This window comes from Hippocampus zosterae, chromosome 16 (genome assembly GCF_025434085.1).
Source record: "Hippocampus zosterae strain Florida chromosome 16, ASM2543408v3, whole genome shotgun sequence".
NCBI classification, from domain to species: Eukaryota; Metazoa; Chordata; class Actinopteri; order Syngnathiformes; family Syngnathidae; genus Hippocampus; species Hippocampus zosterae.
Genome location: NC_067466.1, coordinates 8,392,596 through 8,406,195, shown reverse-complemented (window position 1 = coordinate 8,406,195; position 13,600 = coordinate 8,392,596). Strand labels below are relative to the sequence as shown.

At 42.0% G+C, this 13,600-nt stretch overlaps 2 protein-coding genes across 3 annotated transcripts; both read left to right on the top strand.

Moving 5' to 3' along the window:
* The first annotated feature begins 345 nt into the window (after window positions 1-345).
* Window positions 346-8,390, top strand: si:dkey-273o13.3 (filaggrin). Of its 2 annotated transcripts, none has more exons than XM_052047747.1 (8): window positions 346-1,334; window positions 1,671-1,854; window positions 1,976-4,259; window positions 5,191-5,219; window positions 5,347-5,505; window positions 5,597-5,663; window positions 5,743-5,847; window positions 6,488-8,390. In XM_052047747.1, exons 2-8 carry the CDS (start codon window positions 1,709-1,711, stop codon window positions 7,292-7,294), a joined length of 3,597 nt encoding a protein of 1,198 aa, XP_051903707.1. In that variant the 5' UTR covers window positions 346-1,334; window positions 1,671-1,708; the 3' UTR covers window positions 7,295-8,390. The 2 variants fall into 2 exon arrangements, with proteins under 2 accessions (XP_051903707.1, XP_051903706.1); XM_052047746.1 differs by having other exon boundaries at window positions 346-1,338.
* Window positions 8,391-9,299: 909 nt separating this feature from the next.
* Window positions 9,300-12,559, top strand: rom1a (retinal outer segment membrane protein 1a). Its single transcript, XM_052047952.1, has 5 exons — window positions 9,300-9,449; window positions 9,658-9,892; window positions 10,638-11,068; window positions 11,146-11,392; window positions 11,498-12,559. The coding sequence occupies exons 2-5, from the start codon at window positions 9,743-9,745 to the stop codon at window positions 11,711-11,713; spliced, it is 1,044 nt and encodes a 347-aa protein (XP_051903912.1). The 5' UTR covers window positions 9,300-9,449; window positions 9,658-9,742; the 3' UTR covers window positions 11,714-12,559.
* Window positions 12,560-13,600: the final 1,041 nt, after the last annotated feature.

The window sequence follows — 13,600 nt, the reverse complement described above, 5'->3', positions numbered from 1 at the left end:
TAACTCACTGTGGTGAACAAGAGAGTGGAGTCTGGATCTAACAGAGTTTTATGTTCTCTGGGGGAATTTATTGAACTTACTAGAAGCGATAGCTGTTTATAATTTTCCCTCACCCCCACTTTGTCAAAGGCTGATGCTGCCACCTACATGCTACACAGAAGGTACAATGCATTTGGTGTTTTAGTGGCTATTTTTTTGCAGGTACCATTTGGCCACACTTTTGCAATTTTGGACAAATGGTTCAACCCAATACAATGTGTTATGAAAAAAGTGGAATTAAGTTGTCTGAGTTACTTTATTTTTTGTGTGTCTGTATGCGTGTCTTAAGTGCAATCACGTGGTCAAGGTAATTTAATGGTGGAAAATGTTTTGAAATGATACCGGCCTCATTTTTCTATATCACTAAAACTTGGCATTTGAGCAAATGTACAGATGTTTGATACCCACGGTGTTTGTCTCCCGATAATCCACCATATCCAGAATGCTGCATCGTGTGCTATACATTTGATAATATGAAGCATTGACTCATGCTGTTCTGTGGTTTGACTTTTAAGAACCCCAAGCAAGGCGAGTTGGGAATATTCACAGGTACGTCATGTTTGCACCGCATGGTTTCTTTTGTTTAGCTCTTCCAATTTTCCATTGCAGTAGCCTAACCGTTACTGGAGGTTTTCGCATTGATAGCGAGTGGATCGGAGCCATGTTCCATTGATGTAGGGAAAGGTGCCCTTGGCGATGGTTATTAATATACTTTCTGCAGAGTGACAAAGAATGCATATATCTGTTTTGTCTCTCACAAGGCTTGTGGTAAATTCCTTTTGGATTTTCCTCAACATTGCAGCTTTAATTAATGCCACATTTTATGCTTGGGTTGCCATTCTATTGGAGTTCAATGCATTTCTCACTAACTTTGAGTGTTAGCTTGCCAATTGCACTGACATAATCGGGGCATACTGATCAATAGGTTGCCACGTTCATTCAGTAAGCATCGCTGTTTGCAGTCTATACTCCTTTCTTCTCCCACAATGCTATTCGCTGTTGAAACATCATCATGACATCCAAACAGTGATGTTAATGTATTGGTTTTTTTTTATTTTTTTTATTCTGTCTCATAGATAACCAGTTTTTCCTCATTCTGTGCTACTAAAGAGCCTCACAACTGACCCATGTCATTGGGTAACACTATTGAATTGTGTGTGTGTGCGTGCGTGTGTGTGTCGCTCACGCCTCACTGTTCAAATGGAAAGGGAATGACACACAATGTCATTCAGCTTCTGGCACAAAGTATCAGTGAACATCTCTTTGCGCTTCATCTGGCTAGCCGCTCTGTGACTGTAAGTAAACACAGTAGATGTATGAATGAATTGGTTGATTGAATTGAGTAAAAAAATGAATTGATTCATCCCGTGACTGCTTTGTAATTGAATCTTCATACAAACAAGTGAATTTATCTTCACTCCGTCTAAGTTATTTATTTGAATCTAAGTTAATGACTTGTTGGCATGTATAGTGTTTGCGAAATCCTTTCTCGTGTTTCATGTTTTCTGCAGCAGAGCGATGTTTGTATATTTGTGGAAAGCAAAAAAAAAAAGTTGAATGTTTATAAAATTCATTTCAATTTTCATAAATGGCTTGCACCTGACAACTAATTATTTCACCCTTTCTATCAGGCTAACGGACGATTTTTAGGGTAGAAAAAAAAAGAGAAATGTGTGACCCTCAACAGAAAGTCAAGAACAAAAAAACAGATGCCCAATCTCAAAAAATGAAACACCACCATCACTCCAAACAAAACCGCCGTCACCCGCATCATCATCAGCAGACGTTCCGTCAGTCAGATGAAGATGACCAAGAGTGAGTAAATTATACTACACACAGCCCGCACTTTGCTATTCATTTCAATTGCAAAGTATTTCAATTATTATTATTATTGTAATTTCGTCATTTTAAAACCAATGTTCTATTTTCGAAATAGCACTCATTCAACAGCGGAGGACAGCTTGCTCAGCGATCACCTCCCCCATCATCAACATCCTCATCGTTACCGCCACAGGCCGAACCATGGCCGGCTCTCCCTTTCCGAAACTTCTTTCGCATCTTCATATGATTCCTCTTCATCCACTTTCTCCTCTTCATCGGCAACGGACTCCTCTTCTTCGGCTTCTTCATCATCCAACTCCTCCTCTACCTCGGCATCTTCCTCGAGTCTGTCATTCGAGAGCAGCAGCGAAGGTTCAGATAGATTCCTCCTTAGGAGGCCTCAACATTCCCAGTCTTGTACAAACATTTATGAGAAGTACAACGAAGATGGAGACGACACAGCACCTTTGATTGGTAGCAGGGGTCATGCAGGTAAGCAGAAACGGGCAGAGAGAAAGTCTTCTCACAACAGCGCCAAGCAAGGCACCCAGAAGAAAACACAGGAGAGTACAAGTTTCCGCAAATCCAAATCGATGGAGGCCCTCACTTGCCCACCAGAAAAAGAGGGGCACGCAAACGACGAAGAACGGGAGAAGAAAAGAAACGAAGTCAGAAAGAATTTAATGAAGGAGAAAATGAAGTTCTCCGCCTTCCTCAATGAGATCACTCGACAAGTGCTCAGCCCAATGAGACTCACCACGCTGGGTGTCACAGATGCTCAGAAAACAAGCAGCACAGAACCCACCTCTGTTCGATCCAATAAGTCTGAGATCAATACAGGCAGGAGCCGACAGCAAAGCAGTCGACCCGTCAGCGCGGACTCGGTTGACTCCCGCCGGTCTTCTCATGCTCATCTTTCAAAGTCAAAATCGTCCCAGCACCACCACCGTAGTCACCGCTCTCCGGACTCACCCGATCACATGCAAGCTAAGCCCAGAAGCTGCACTGACATAAACTGTTTGGAAAGACATCCGTCATGCTCTCAAACTTCTCAGCATTGCTCGCAATCACCATGTTGTAAACGGCACCGCCGTCGGAACCAAGAAGATCATATTCAACGGTGTTATCATCATAGCCTCCGACGCAGCCCGAGTCATCACGGACACCCCCGCGACAAAAGTCCTTATCATCATCATCGTAGATGCTACAGTCCTGTCTTTTATCCCAATCATGGAGATTCCGACAGTTCAAGTTATCGTCATGACAAACGTTCTCCCCGCAATCACCACGACGGAGGCCGCTACAGCAGTTTAACTCATCCCCATCGCACCGACTACCATGACCCGGCTATTTACTCGCAGGGTGAACATCATTCCCGCTATCTCCATGGATACCACAATCATGGTAATGTTCCTCGCTGTGAAGAGCACCACAACCGAGCCTCCACTCATCAAATTCGCAATAGCAAAGATCATCACCGTAGCAATCAACTAAATACAAAACGCCCGACCACACCGCGTCACGGAAACCAAGCCCACAGCTGTGACCAAAGCGACAAGCCACACTCAAAACATCACCGTGGAGACCACCGTGGCCTTGTTCAGCATCACAGTTTAAAGGACCAACATCACCACGGCATTCCTCACAGTGATCATCCTAATCGTCACCATGGAGATCAACGCAGTGGGATCCAGCAGCACAACCAGCGTGTCCATGGGGATGGAGGGCACCGTCCTCACCAGAGAGCCCAACAACTTGGAGACCATCATGGGCCAGGTTATCAACATCAACAACGTGGAAGCCACCATAGTCCCAACCATCAGCATCAACACGGCGACGACCACAAGGACGTGCACCAACCTGATGACGAAGAGAGCCAGAATTCCTATCAAGAGCACCGCTATGGAGCTCACCACAGTCCAAACCGTCTCCATTATCATGGAGACAAACACAGTCCAAACCATGAGGATCACCACAGTAATTTGCATCAACATAGTCACAGAGAACAACAAAGTGCAGGGCACCAGCGCAGAGACCATCACAGTCCAAACGGCCAACACCACAGCAGAGATCATACCGGTTCTCATCGTCAGCATCACCGTGGCGAACACAAAAATTCAAATAGTCATCACCAGCATGAGGGTCACCATAGTCGCACCCATGAAAACCCTCATGGGGATCCAAGTCATCATGAGCCACATCAAAACAAACGCCTCTCCAAAAATGAGCCGGAACATGAGGACAAGCACAATGACATGAATAGACGGTCTGCTGCCAGTCTGCCTCCACACCAGAAGAAGGGAGTTCTTTCCTGCAAATTGGATTCAACAAAGAAGATGACCAGCCCTTCCGGTCGAGATGAGGAACAAACTGACTTCACCGGCCCATCAGTACCGCAAGTATGCCATCAACATCTTGTAAAACAAGGTACCATGCTCTGTAAAGTTGACACTTGCCCATGGTTCAAATGGAATTTCTGAATTCCAGTGAGTCCACTATCAAGTCACTCATTACCCCTTCCAGGGACAGCGGTTACATTGGACCGCTTATCAGGTTACAGGTTATCATGATTTCTGCACGAAAGGGTTAAGTTCCCTTTGTTGCTGTATCCTAAAGGTTAAATCAATATTTTCCATGTTCAGCTTGTTGATTATAGGGTGATGCAAGGGTTTGAATAATTTCACTCCATATTGATTGCTCAGTGTGCATCTCATTGCTGTCACATTACACTTTACGGTTCTCCCAACTATAATTGAGCCAAAGCACCCATTTTACATAAAAAAAAAGATTAAGATTAAGAAAAAAGCCAACCCACCAAATAAAAATATTACTAAAAGTAAGAATACTAAAAAATCTCAATGTACCCACAAATTGGCCTGTTTTTAGTCAACACAGAGACGACATATTCGCAAGAAGCAATCTGTTGGATGGGATGGCAAGAGGTGGATTCTCGAGTTTATTTTAACATCTGCCATCGATTAGAATTGTCATTGTAAGTTGCTCCCATAAACAGATGAGCAAAGATATATTTGTCATCAAATGAACTTTCAGACCATTGCAAACTCATTCACTCCCAAAGACATATTTAAATGTCTTTTCAGACTCCACACATTCAATCCCCGCTACTTATTTATATATTTTTTTTCAAGGTATAGAAGGGTCTGAAAACAGCTGGTACCGAATTAGTCAAGTGAAATTGGATAACTTTATACCTCTGATAATCTCTCATCGCACTCTGATTGGAAATCGCGACCTAATTGACGGTTCTTTTGCTTCTCTCGCTTCTGATAAGTGCTTATTTTGAGCGATGTCTTTTTCTCCTCAATGCAGGAAACAACACATGAAGTGGACAAGATTATGTAAGTGTGGTTAAATGAGCTTGGTGTCGGTAGTGTAAGCATTTTGGACAAGTCGGTGAATAAGAGGTCATGCAAACATGCCGATACATCGCATGTTTTTCTTCGTCTGTCTCATTTCCCCTTGCAGGATCCTGCAGGAAGATCACGAAGGTCTTCAACAGAGTTACTTGAAGTCAGAAGTCCAGATGGAGTCCTTTGGAGAATTTTTAAACAGCCATAAGCTTCTGGAAGAGGAGCTGCAGAGGACGCGTGTGGAACTGAGCAACCTCACGGAGAGTTTTAAAATGTAAACAGACATTCAAATGACAGCTGTCCGCCGTTATTTGCAAAGCTTTGTGTCAACGAGATCTCTCTGTTTCCTTTTGTCTTGTTCTTAGACTCCATGAGAACTGTTCATCCACACAACAAACAAATAGCCTGTTGGAGCAAAAACTCAATTCTGTGGTAATTATTATTATTTTTTGTCCCAAATATGAATCGTCCCATGCACTTTGACATTTTATTCATACCACCTTTTTGACAGACAAAGAGCATGGAAGGAGAGCGCGAGAGGTTGAGCCGACGAATTTCAGCATTGACAGAAAAACTGGCTGGTGCAAAATATGCCAACAATGCGGACACATTACATGTAAGACCGTAAAGACTTTCAGTGGACATAATGGGGGTGGGGGGGGGGGGGGGCGCTCATCCATCAGTGCGGTATTTCTAGTTTCTTATTTGGTTCTCATTTTTATGTCTAACCGTTAATGATGATGAAGATGATCATAATACTGTACTCAGTTTTGATTGACATTGTCACAAAAGTATTGATGTTTATTACGATGTGGTTTGCAGCGGTGAGAGCACACAGAAAGATTTCAGAATATCGGGACTATTTCCCACCTCTCATGAAACTAAATAAGTAAAAATTGACGCGCCTTTTAATTTTACACAGTCATGTTTGACATCACTGCAAGATTCAACCATAAAAATATAATCGTTGAATAGATCAGATTTAATTTTGAGTTTGTTTGTGTTTTGCACATTCCAGCACCACTGTGATGCTGAATAGGATAAGTAGTCTAAAATGGATTTATTGACGGTTCTCAGACAGTCTTGAAGGCAAAAAGAGTCGAAAGCTTTCTGGATACAGTCCCATACATATACGCGTTTCTTATTGTTTTTATTTGCACCTTAAGGCAGAATTTAAACACGGCTTGTGTTTTGGAAGTCATTATATTGTGAATGTGTTGAAATGCTTCCTTGGCCCTCAATGCTCTCATTTTCAGGTGAATTCTGCGCTCGACAAAACCAACGACCATTTTCATCCGGATGATGCCATCAGTCAGGTTATGCTCCCTCTGGCGCCACCTCCAGTTCAGTTCATGGACAGCCACAACTATGAAAAGGTCAAGGCCGCAGGACAAGAACAATGCCTGGGTTCGGTTCCCGAGGAGGAGGAGTCCGACTGGTCAGAAATCGGGGAAGAGATCCCACGATTTATACTGACAAGCTCAAACAGAAGCCAAGCCTGGATGCACAGGGAAGGAAACGCGGACAAAGACAGCGAATCAGGTGGTGAGGAAATTGTCCGATATCAATCTCCCCGACCTCTGCAGGTACCTCATTTCCAGTTCACCATCCACAATGAGATTTTACCTGCCCCACCAGCCAATGCTTGCCTCTCAAGTATGACAGGTGAGAACACATTTCGGATCACCGCCAGTCAGAACCTCGGCTCGACCATGCTGATCAGGTCAACGAGCTTGGAGGAAATCCCGCTTGCTTGCCATCAAATGCCGAAGGAGCTGAGAGGCACGGAGGCCATGATGGATCTCCACCACTCTGGGGATGAAGCGAGTGACGATATGGATAATGAGATCATTCATCATTGGAGAACAAACAACAAGAGGGATGGAAGGTCATCAGAGGTCGATAGCGCTCCGTGCAGTCTGCAGTATGTCGAACAGATGCTCAACCAGTTCATGTGTGAGCCTCAGCGCGGCGAAGGAATATGTCAGAGCAGATGGGAAATGCACGGCTGGACAGGAGGAATTGCGGAGGAGGTATTAGGAGGGGAGCAAACACAACTGTGATCCCCAAAAGTTCTTCACACTTCCTGAGCTCAAATACAAGCTGAAGTTTACCGAGCAGGATAGTTCAATGAAGCGCAACCCCCGGACCATAAGAACAAGCAAGGCAAATAAGAACCAGAAATAATACTCAATTTGGTTTGTGCTGACAAGTTTGGGGTTAATGTTGGTCACAGTGATACAATGTATCATATTGAAAAAGTCTACATTTAATCAGATTCACTGACGGCTCTAAACTGAGCATAAAGACAAATGCATGTGTATTCCTAATAATATGCAGTTTACTTTAACTAGGTTGTTTCCTTTCCAGTCCATTTAGCAGAATCGAGAATATGAATATGGCCTATTTGCTTTGTTGAAATCCCATTGTATTTTTGAATGTAGAATTCATGTACAGAAAAAATTTAATCATTACCTTTGAAAGTGAAGCATCCATCCATCCATGTATTTACTAATCCACTGATCCTCACGAGGGTCACGGGTGTGCTAGATTCTCCCAACTGTCTTTGGGCAGCTGAACTGGTTGCTAGCCAAACGCAGGGTACACACAGACAAATAACCATTTGCGCTCACAATCACACCGAGAGACAATTTAGAGTGCTCCCTTAACCTGCTTTGCACGTTTTGTGACTTTGGGAGGAAACCAAAGTACCTTGAGAAAACCCACGCAGGGAGAACACGCGAGCAGGCCGGTGCCTGGAATCGAACCCTGGACCTCTAGATTGTGAAGTGGACGTGCGAACCAGACGACTGCCACGCCACCTGAGAGTGAAGCAAAATGCTAAAATACCTTCAAGACGCTTGTAAATAAGTACCGGTAGTCCAATTGTGATATTAAGTGGTATTTAGAAGCGTGGTAAGTGACAGGATGAGCATTTTGTTCTGTATGTTGTATTTTTCTCGATATTCTGTATAAATGCAAACTGAAGAAATGAAAATATTGGTGTTGTTCTGTGCAAATATGTTTCCTCTGTCATAGTAACAATACCAAGCCTGTCAGGAGAATTATGCACCAGATAAGTCATCCGCTCTGGCCATGTCATTAAAGTAATCCAATGCCATAAATAAAGACACTATTAAACATTCATTTGGAATGTAATGGACAGGTGATGTGCCTTTTTTTTTGTCTTTTAGCCATCCCCTGAACAGATTCAAATTCCCCTTTGTGCTTCTGTGTCAGCTCTGTAATCGACAGGTGAGCTGAAAAGGACAACCCCACCTCTCTCCTAGCGTCAGCTGAGATACGCCACCCCTCTGACCCTGCACGGGTGCATTGGGTATTCATAATGGATATTCTGAAATGTCTTTTGTTTTTTTCTATGCAGTGGTGTGTCCAAGTCTGCGTTGAGCAACAGTTGTGTTGTTTTATCGAATGTTTTCACAGAAGTCATGTTGATATGAATAGAAGGTTCTACATACTATAGGTTAAAAAAATAGATGGCTTCTGCCGGTGTTCAATGATGCAGAGACTATCAATTCTTGTTCCTGACATGATGAAATGGTAATATCAGTGCTGTGTCCTGAGGGTAGCATGGAATATCACACAATTTCCTTAGGGGAGATCTTTTAAAACATGAACTGATCTCTGGGGGGGGAAGTGTTACAGTTGTGAATGCTGCTTGTTGTCTTTCTATACGGTAATTGTTTTTTCCTCAACGACACAATTGGGTCTTAAAATGGTCAAATATGTGAAAGAATTCCCCCCCAAAATTGTTGCATGTGGTTTGTACTGATTTATGCTGACTGGTCGATTAAATCAGAGTTCTTGAAAAGTCACATGTATAGTGAGCCATGTAAAATGTATTTTGACTCAGGTGTAACTAACTACAGAGCATGGTTCTTTGCCCTTTACAAGGATACATTCTTCAGTACGGTACAGTGTGCATTCACATTTTGTCACGTAATGGCTCATTGTGTCAGTATCTTGTGTTCTCAAATCCACTTTGTCAACTTTCTCCGCCCTCTGAGTACGATGGATGCTGAGCAGACAATAGCCTGGATTCCCTGACCAATTTAATAGGATAGGCAGGCATTAGCATTAAGTTGCTCCCAGCATTCAGGTTTGCCAAATCCACTGTGTGGCACCCTGGGAGCTACACAGTGGTCGATTGCTTATTTGTGGACTTTTTTTTCAGCACCTTTTGGGGAAACAACTAAGGTGAAGTTGAATGCATTAATGCTTGTAAATTGGGTTATTGTAGGTGTCGCATTTTAGAAACGTGATCCTCAAAGATTTCACACCAATGTCTTATTTTTGTATCTGGTCTTAGTTTGTTCTTACATTAGTTGCATTGCTGTTGCAGTTGCATGTTTTCAAAAATTTAAATCTCAAGGTTTTCCGCTTTCTTACTCTTTCAACCAATCAGACGAGAACAGCCTCGTCCCTGCGTGCTGTCGCCGTTCTCCTTCCCCTACTCCCCCCGGTAAGACTCGGAGCCCTCCGCCGCAACCATGGTGGTGATGAAGATGAAGTTCCCCTTTCAGAAAAGGGTAAAGCTGGCTCAGGGACTGTGGCTCCTCTCATGGTGTGCCACAGTAGCTGGGGCCATCACCTTCACCCTTGGGTGCATCCTCAAGGCAGAGCTACGCAGGAGGGCAGAGGTAGGCCATTTATTGTTTCTGATTTACAGTATTGCACAAGTATTTGTGTTTTTGACATTTCGGCGCTTAACGCGGGAAACCATTAAACACTTGTACTTATAGCTTTTGTAGAAGTGCTAATTTTATTATTTCCATTGGACAAAATATCACATGCATCAGATTTTGCCAGGCTGGAAGAAGCTTTTGACCTGATATAGGAATTGTAACAAAAAAAGGGTAAAATGTCAACCAAGGTTCATTTCAATGTCACATTAAAATCTTGTCCTTCAAATGTGGAGACCAGTGACCCACTTTGAATCCTTATTCATTATCTGATAAGCCATATCCTGATCATCTTAATCACATTAATCCCTCAACTTTAACAGGATCGTTTTTCTCTTGTCTTTTCATGTGTATTTTAATTACAGTATACTTTGCATTGATCTATGCACAACAACAGCTGAATATATGCAAACCATCCCATACATAATGAATTTTAACAGGATGACAAACATCCACAGGGTAAGCTGTGGATGTTTGTAAACGTAGAAGCTTCCAAATAAACATTTAACTCAAACCAGAAATATGGACCAAAAAAGCTTTTCTTCTGGTTTGATTTATGTTGAATGTATAAACTGGAGTACGATGGCTTTTGGAATCCTGTGATTTCATTCTATTTTATGTATTGTATGTTATATATTATATAACATAATATAGATGATATTACCGTATATATATTATATATTCTATTTTTACTCTTGTACAGGTAATGGATAATTCAGACATACATATCGTGCCCAACACCCTCATGATAGTTGGTCTGGCCTCCTTGGGTATCAACTACTTTGCATCAAAGATCTGTCAGGATGCCCTGGACGCTGGCCGATTTCCTCGCTGGAAGACCTTTTTGAAGCCCTACTTTGCCGTCTCTTGTTTCTTCACTGTCCTCATGCTGCTAGCGGTCATCATGAGCTATGCGATGAAAGGCAATCTGGAGTCTTCTCTGAAGGTGGGCCTGAGAAATGGCATTCGCTTCTACAAAGACACAGACACCCCAGGACGCTGCTTTCAGAAGCAGAACATCGATCGCTTGCAGATGGACTTTCAGTGTTGTGGAAACAACGACCACAAGGACTGGTTTGAGGTCCAGTGGATCAGCAACCGCTACCTTGATTTCAACTCCAAGGAAGTGAAAGTGTAAGTCATGTGTGTGTGTGTGAGACACATTACACAATGGATGAAATGGATAATCAACAAACGATTCGTTTTCCCAGGCGCGTCAAAAGCAATGTTGATGGACGATATTTGGTCGACGGCGTCCCATTCAGTTGTTGTAATCCCACTTCTCCTCGACCGTGCATTCAGTATCACCTCACCAACAATTCCGCTCATTATAATTATGAGTATGAAACAGAGGAACTCAACATCTACCTGCGGGGCTGCAGGGAAGCCTTGGTCAACTACTACATGGGCCTGATGAACACCATTGGGGCTGGAGTACTGTCAGTCTTCCTCTTGCAGGTATTTCGAGAGAGACGCCTGGCAATAAAATGTGCAGAGTTGGTGATTGATTCTTATTGTGCACAAAAACGATCATTTTTATTGCTGATGCCTCTTCATTCCCAGGGTTCCGTGCTGGTGAGTTTGCGCTTCCTGCAGACCGCTATGGAGGCTGTAGCAGGGAAGGAGAACACAGAAATTGAGACTGAAGGATACTTACTGGAGAAAGGACTGAAGGACACCTTCATGGAGTACTTTGATCCTCTTCTCAAGTTTCTGTTGCTGAAAAACCAGGTGCAGGAGGGCACTCCTGCAGGCACAACAGCCCCAGCTTCCTCCTAAACATTGGGGTTGGTCACGCATGTGTATATACTTTTTACGAAGGGAATGAAAAACATTAAAATCCTGAATAATATCGTCTCCTTCCTAAAATTGTGGCATATGTCGGGGGGGGGGGGGGGATCAAAATATGACTTTGCCCATTATTTTAAGAAGGAGACAATATTATGAAAATCTGTTGGGGCGGGTGGGGGGGTAGAATTTGTATTTCCAGTGGACCATCAAATTAAAGTACATCAAAATATTTCACATTCCTCTCCAAATTGTATAAAGTGAATCTATGCATTCTCTATTGAATGCATGCCTTGCAGCAGAATATAGACAAGAAACATGTATTTTGCTCGTTTTGTTATTTTGTTATTTTGATATTTGTGATTCTCTTCTGCTCTACTCCCACAAATACTTTTAGTTTCTCCTAGCCTACATTATATGATCCAGGGCTCACCGCAGACACATTACACCAGTAAAATTGTCACAAAAATATCATAATTATGGTTATGAATACACAGGTCATTTTTGCCTTCTAGCGGATGTGCATTTAATTCTTCTGGCTGTCACTATAAATCTCTGGTATGGATAGATGAATAAAGATACATTATTTATAACTAGATGTGCCATAGCACAGTGGTTTGGAATCATCATTACAAAAAAAAGTACTGATTCAAGTATTTTTGTGGGGGAAAGTAGAATAATAGAGGGGGCTCAAGAATTAAAATTTGAATGTCGTACTATATGCATAAATACTGTATATATAAATATATATATTGTTATAAATATAAATAATCCGCTCCCGCACAACTCTAATTGCCCCACGGGGATAAATAAAGTTTTCTGAATCTGAATACAGTAGACCAGGGGTGTCAAACTCATTTGTGTCACAGTATTGCAGTTACGGTTTCCCTTAGAGGGCCATTATAAATGTTTAATCACCTCCACATATTACATACACAGCGCACAACAAATTGATGGATAACTAATTTTAAAATCAGAAGTGAAGAATAATGACTGTTATTGTGGATTACATATGACAATTTGAAATTTTGGTTCAGACTTTAGCAAGCATCATGGAACTTGACATGCTAGATTTGCTTTCGCGGACCACATAAAATGATGTGGCGGACCAGATCTGGCCCCCGGGCCTTGACTTTGATACCTGTGCAGGAAACTCATTTATTCCAGCTGTTACTTTGACAGTTATAATTCAAATGTATTTCAATTTCATGTCCTTTTTTAAAAACTATCAGACATGTCATGCACCGTTAAATGATGCATTATATCTGGCTCCTGTAATGTGAACAATGGGATTAAAAAAAAAACCGATTAAACTACTTCAGTAATGCATTGGAAGCCATTAAGAGTGTCTTCTAACGTGACCCCTCTGTAAAACCTGTTAATCTCATTTGTTAATATGACACCTGCTGCCCTTGCAGTCTTAAATTGTCATTGCATTACAGAACTAATTCTTCTTACTGTATGTGTTGTCGTATAATGTTGTAAATAAAGGTCACAATAATACTGTGCTGTGATGAAATAAATTGTATTTCCGAATGGGGAATAACAAAGTTTATTAATTTGGGTTAATTAATTGGAGACAATTGATAGCTATTTTATTAAAAAGGCTTTTATAAAACATGTTTGGGAGTCTGCACTGACCAAATTCCAGTTTACAAACTCCAAAAGAGATCCAAGATTTTGTCCTCTATTTTTTCCTGTCAATTTCAATCTACCCGGATAATATGATGATGATTAAGGGAAGTTGGGCTCATCGTACAATTCAACATTCACAAATGTTTGGCCCTCACTGGGATACAAGGACATTTTTGGAACCCGTTTGAGTCCTGCTGGTGAAAAAAAGTTTCATGGCAACTTGTTGTTGGAAAGATGTTCGTC

Coding starts and splice junctions, on each gene's coding strand:
- si:dkey-273o13.3 (XM_052047747.1), top strand. CDS start 1,709: ATGTGTGACCCTCAACAGAAAGTCAAGAACAAAAAAACAGATGCCCAA. Junction 4,260..5,190: donor CCGGCCCATCAGTACCGCAA/GTATGCCATCAA, acceptor TCCTCAATGCAG/GAAACAACACATGAAGTGGA. Junction 5,848..6,487: donor ACAATGCGGACACATTACAT/GTAAGACCGTAA, acceptor TCTCATTTTCAG/GTGAATTCTGCGCTCGACAA.
- rom1a (XM_052047952.1), top strand. CDS start 9,743: ATGGTGGTGATGAAGATGAAGTTCCCCTTTCAGAAAAGGGTAAAGCTG. Junction 9,893..10,637: donor AGCTACGCAGGAGGGCAGAG/GTAGGCCATTTA, acceptor ACTCTTGTACAG/GTAATGGATAATTCAGACAT. Junction 11,069..11,145: donor AACTCCAAGGAAGTGAAAGT/GTAAGTCATGTG, acceptor TCGTTTTCCCAG/GCGCGTCAAAAGCAATGTTG.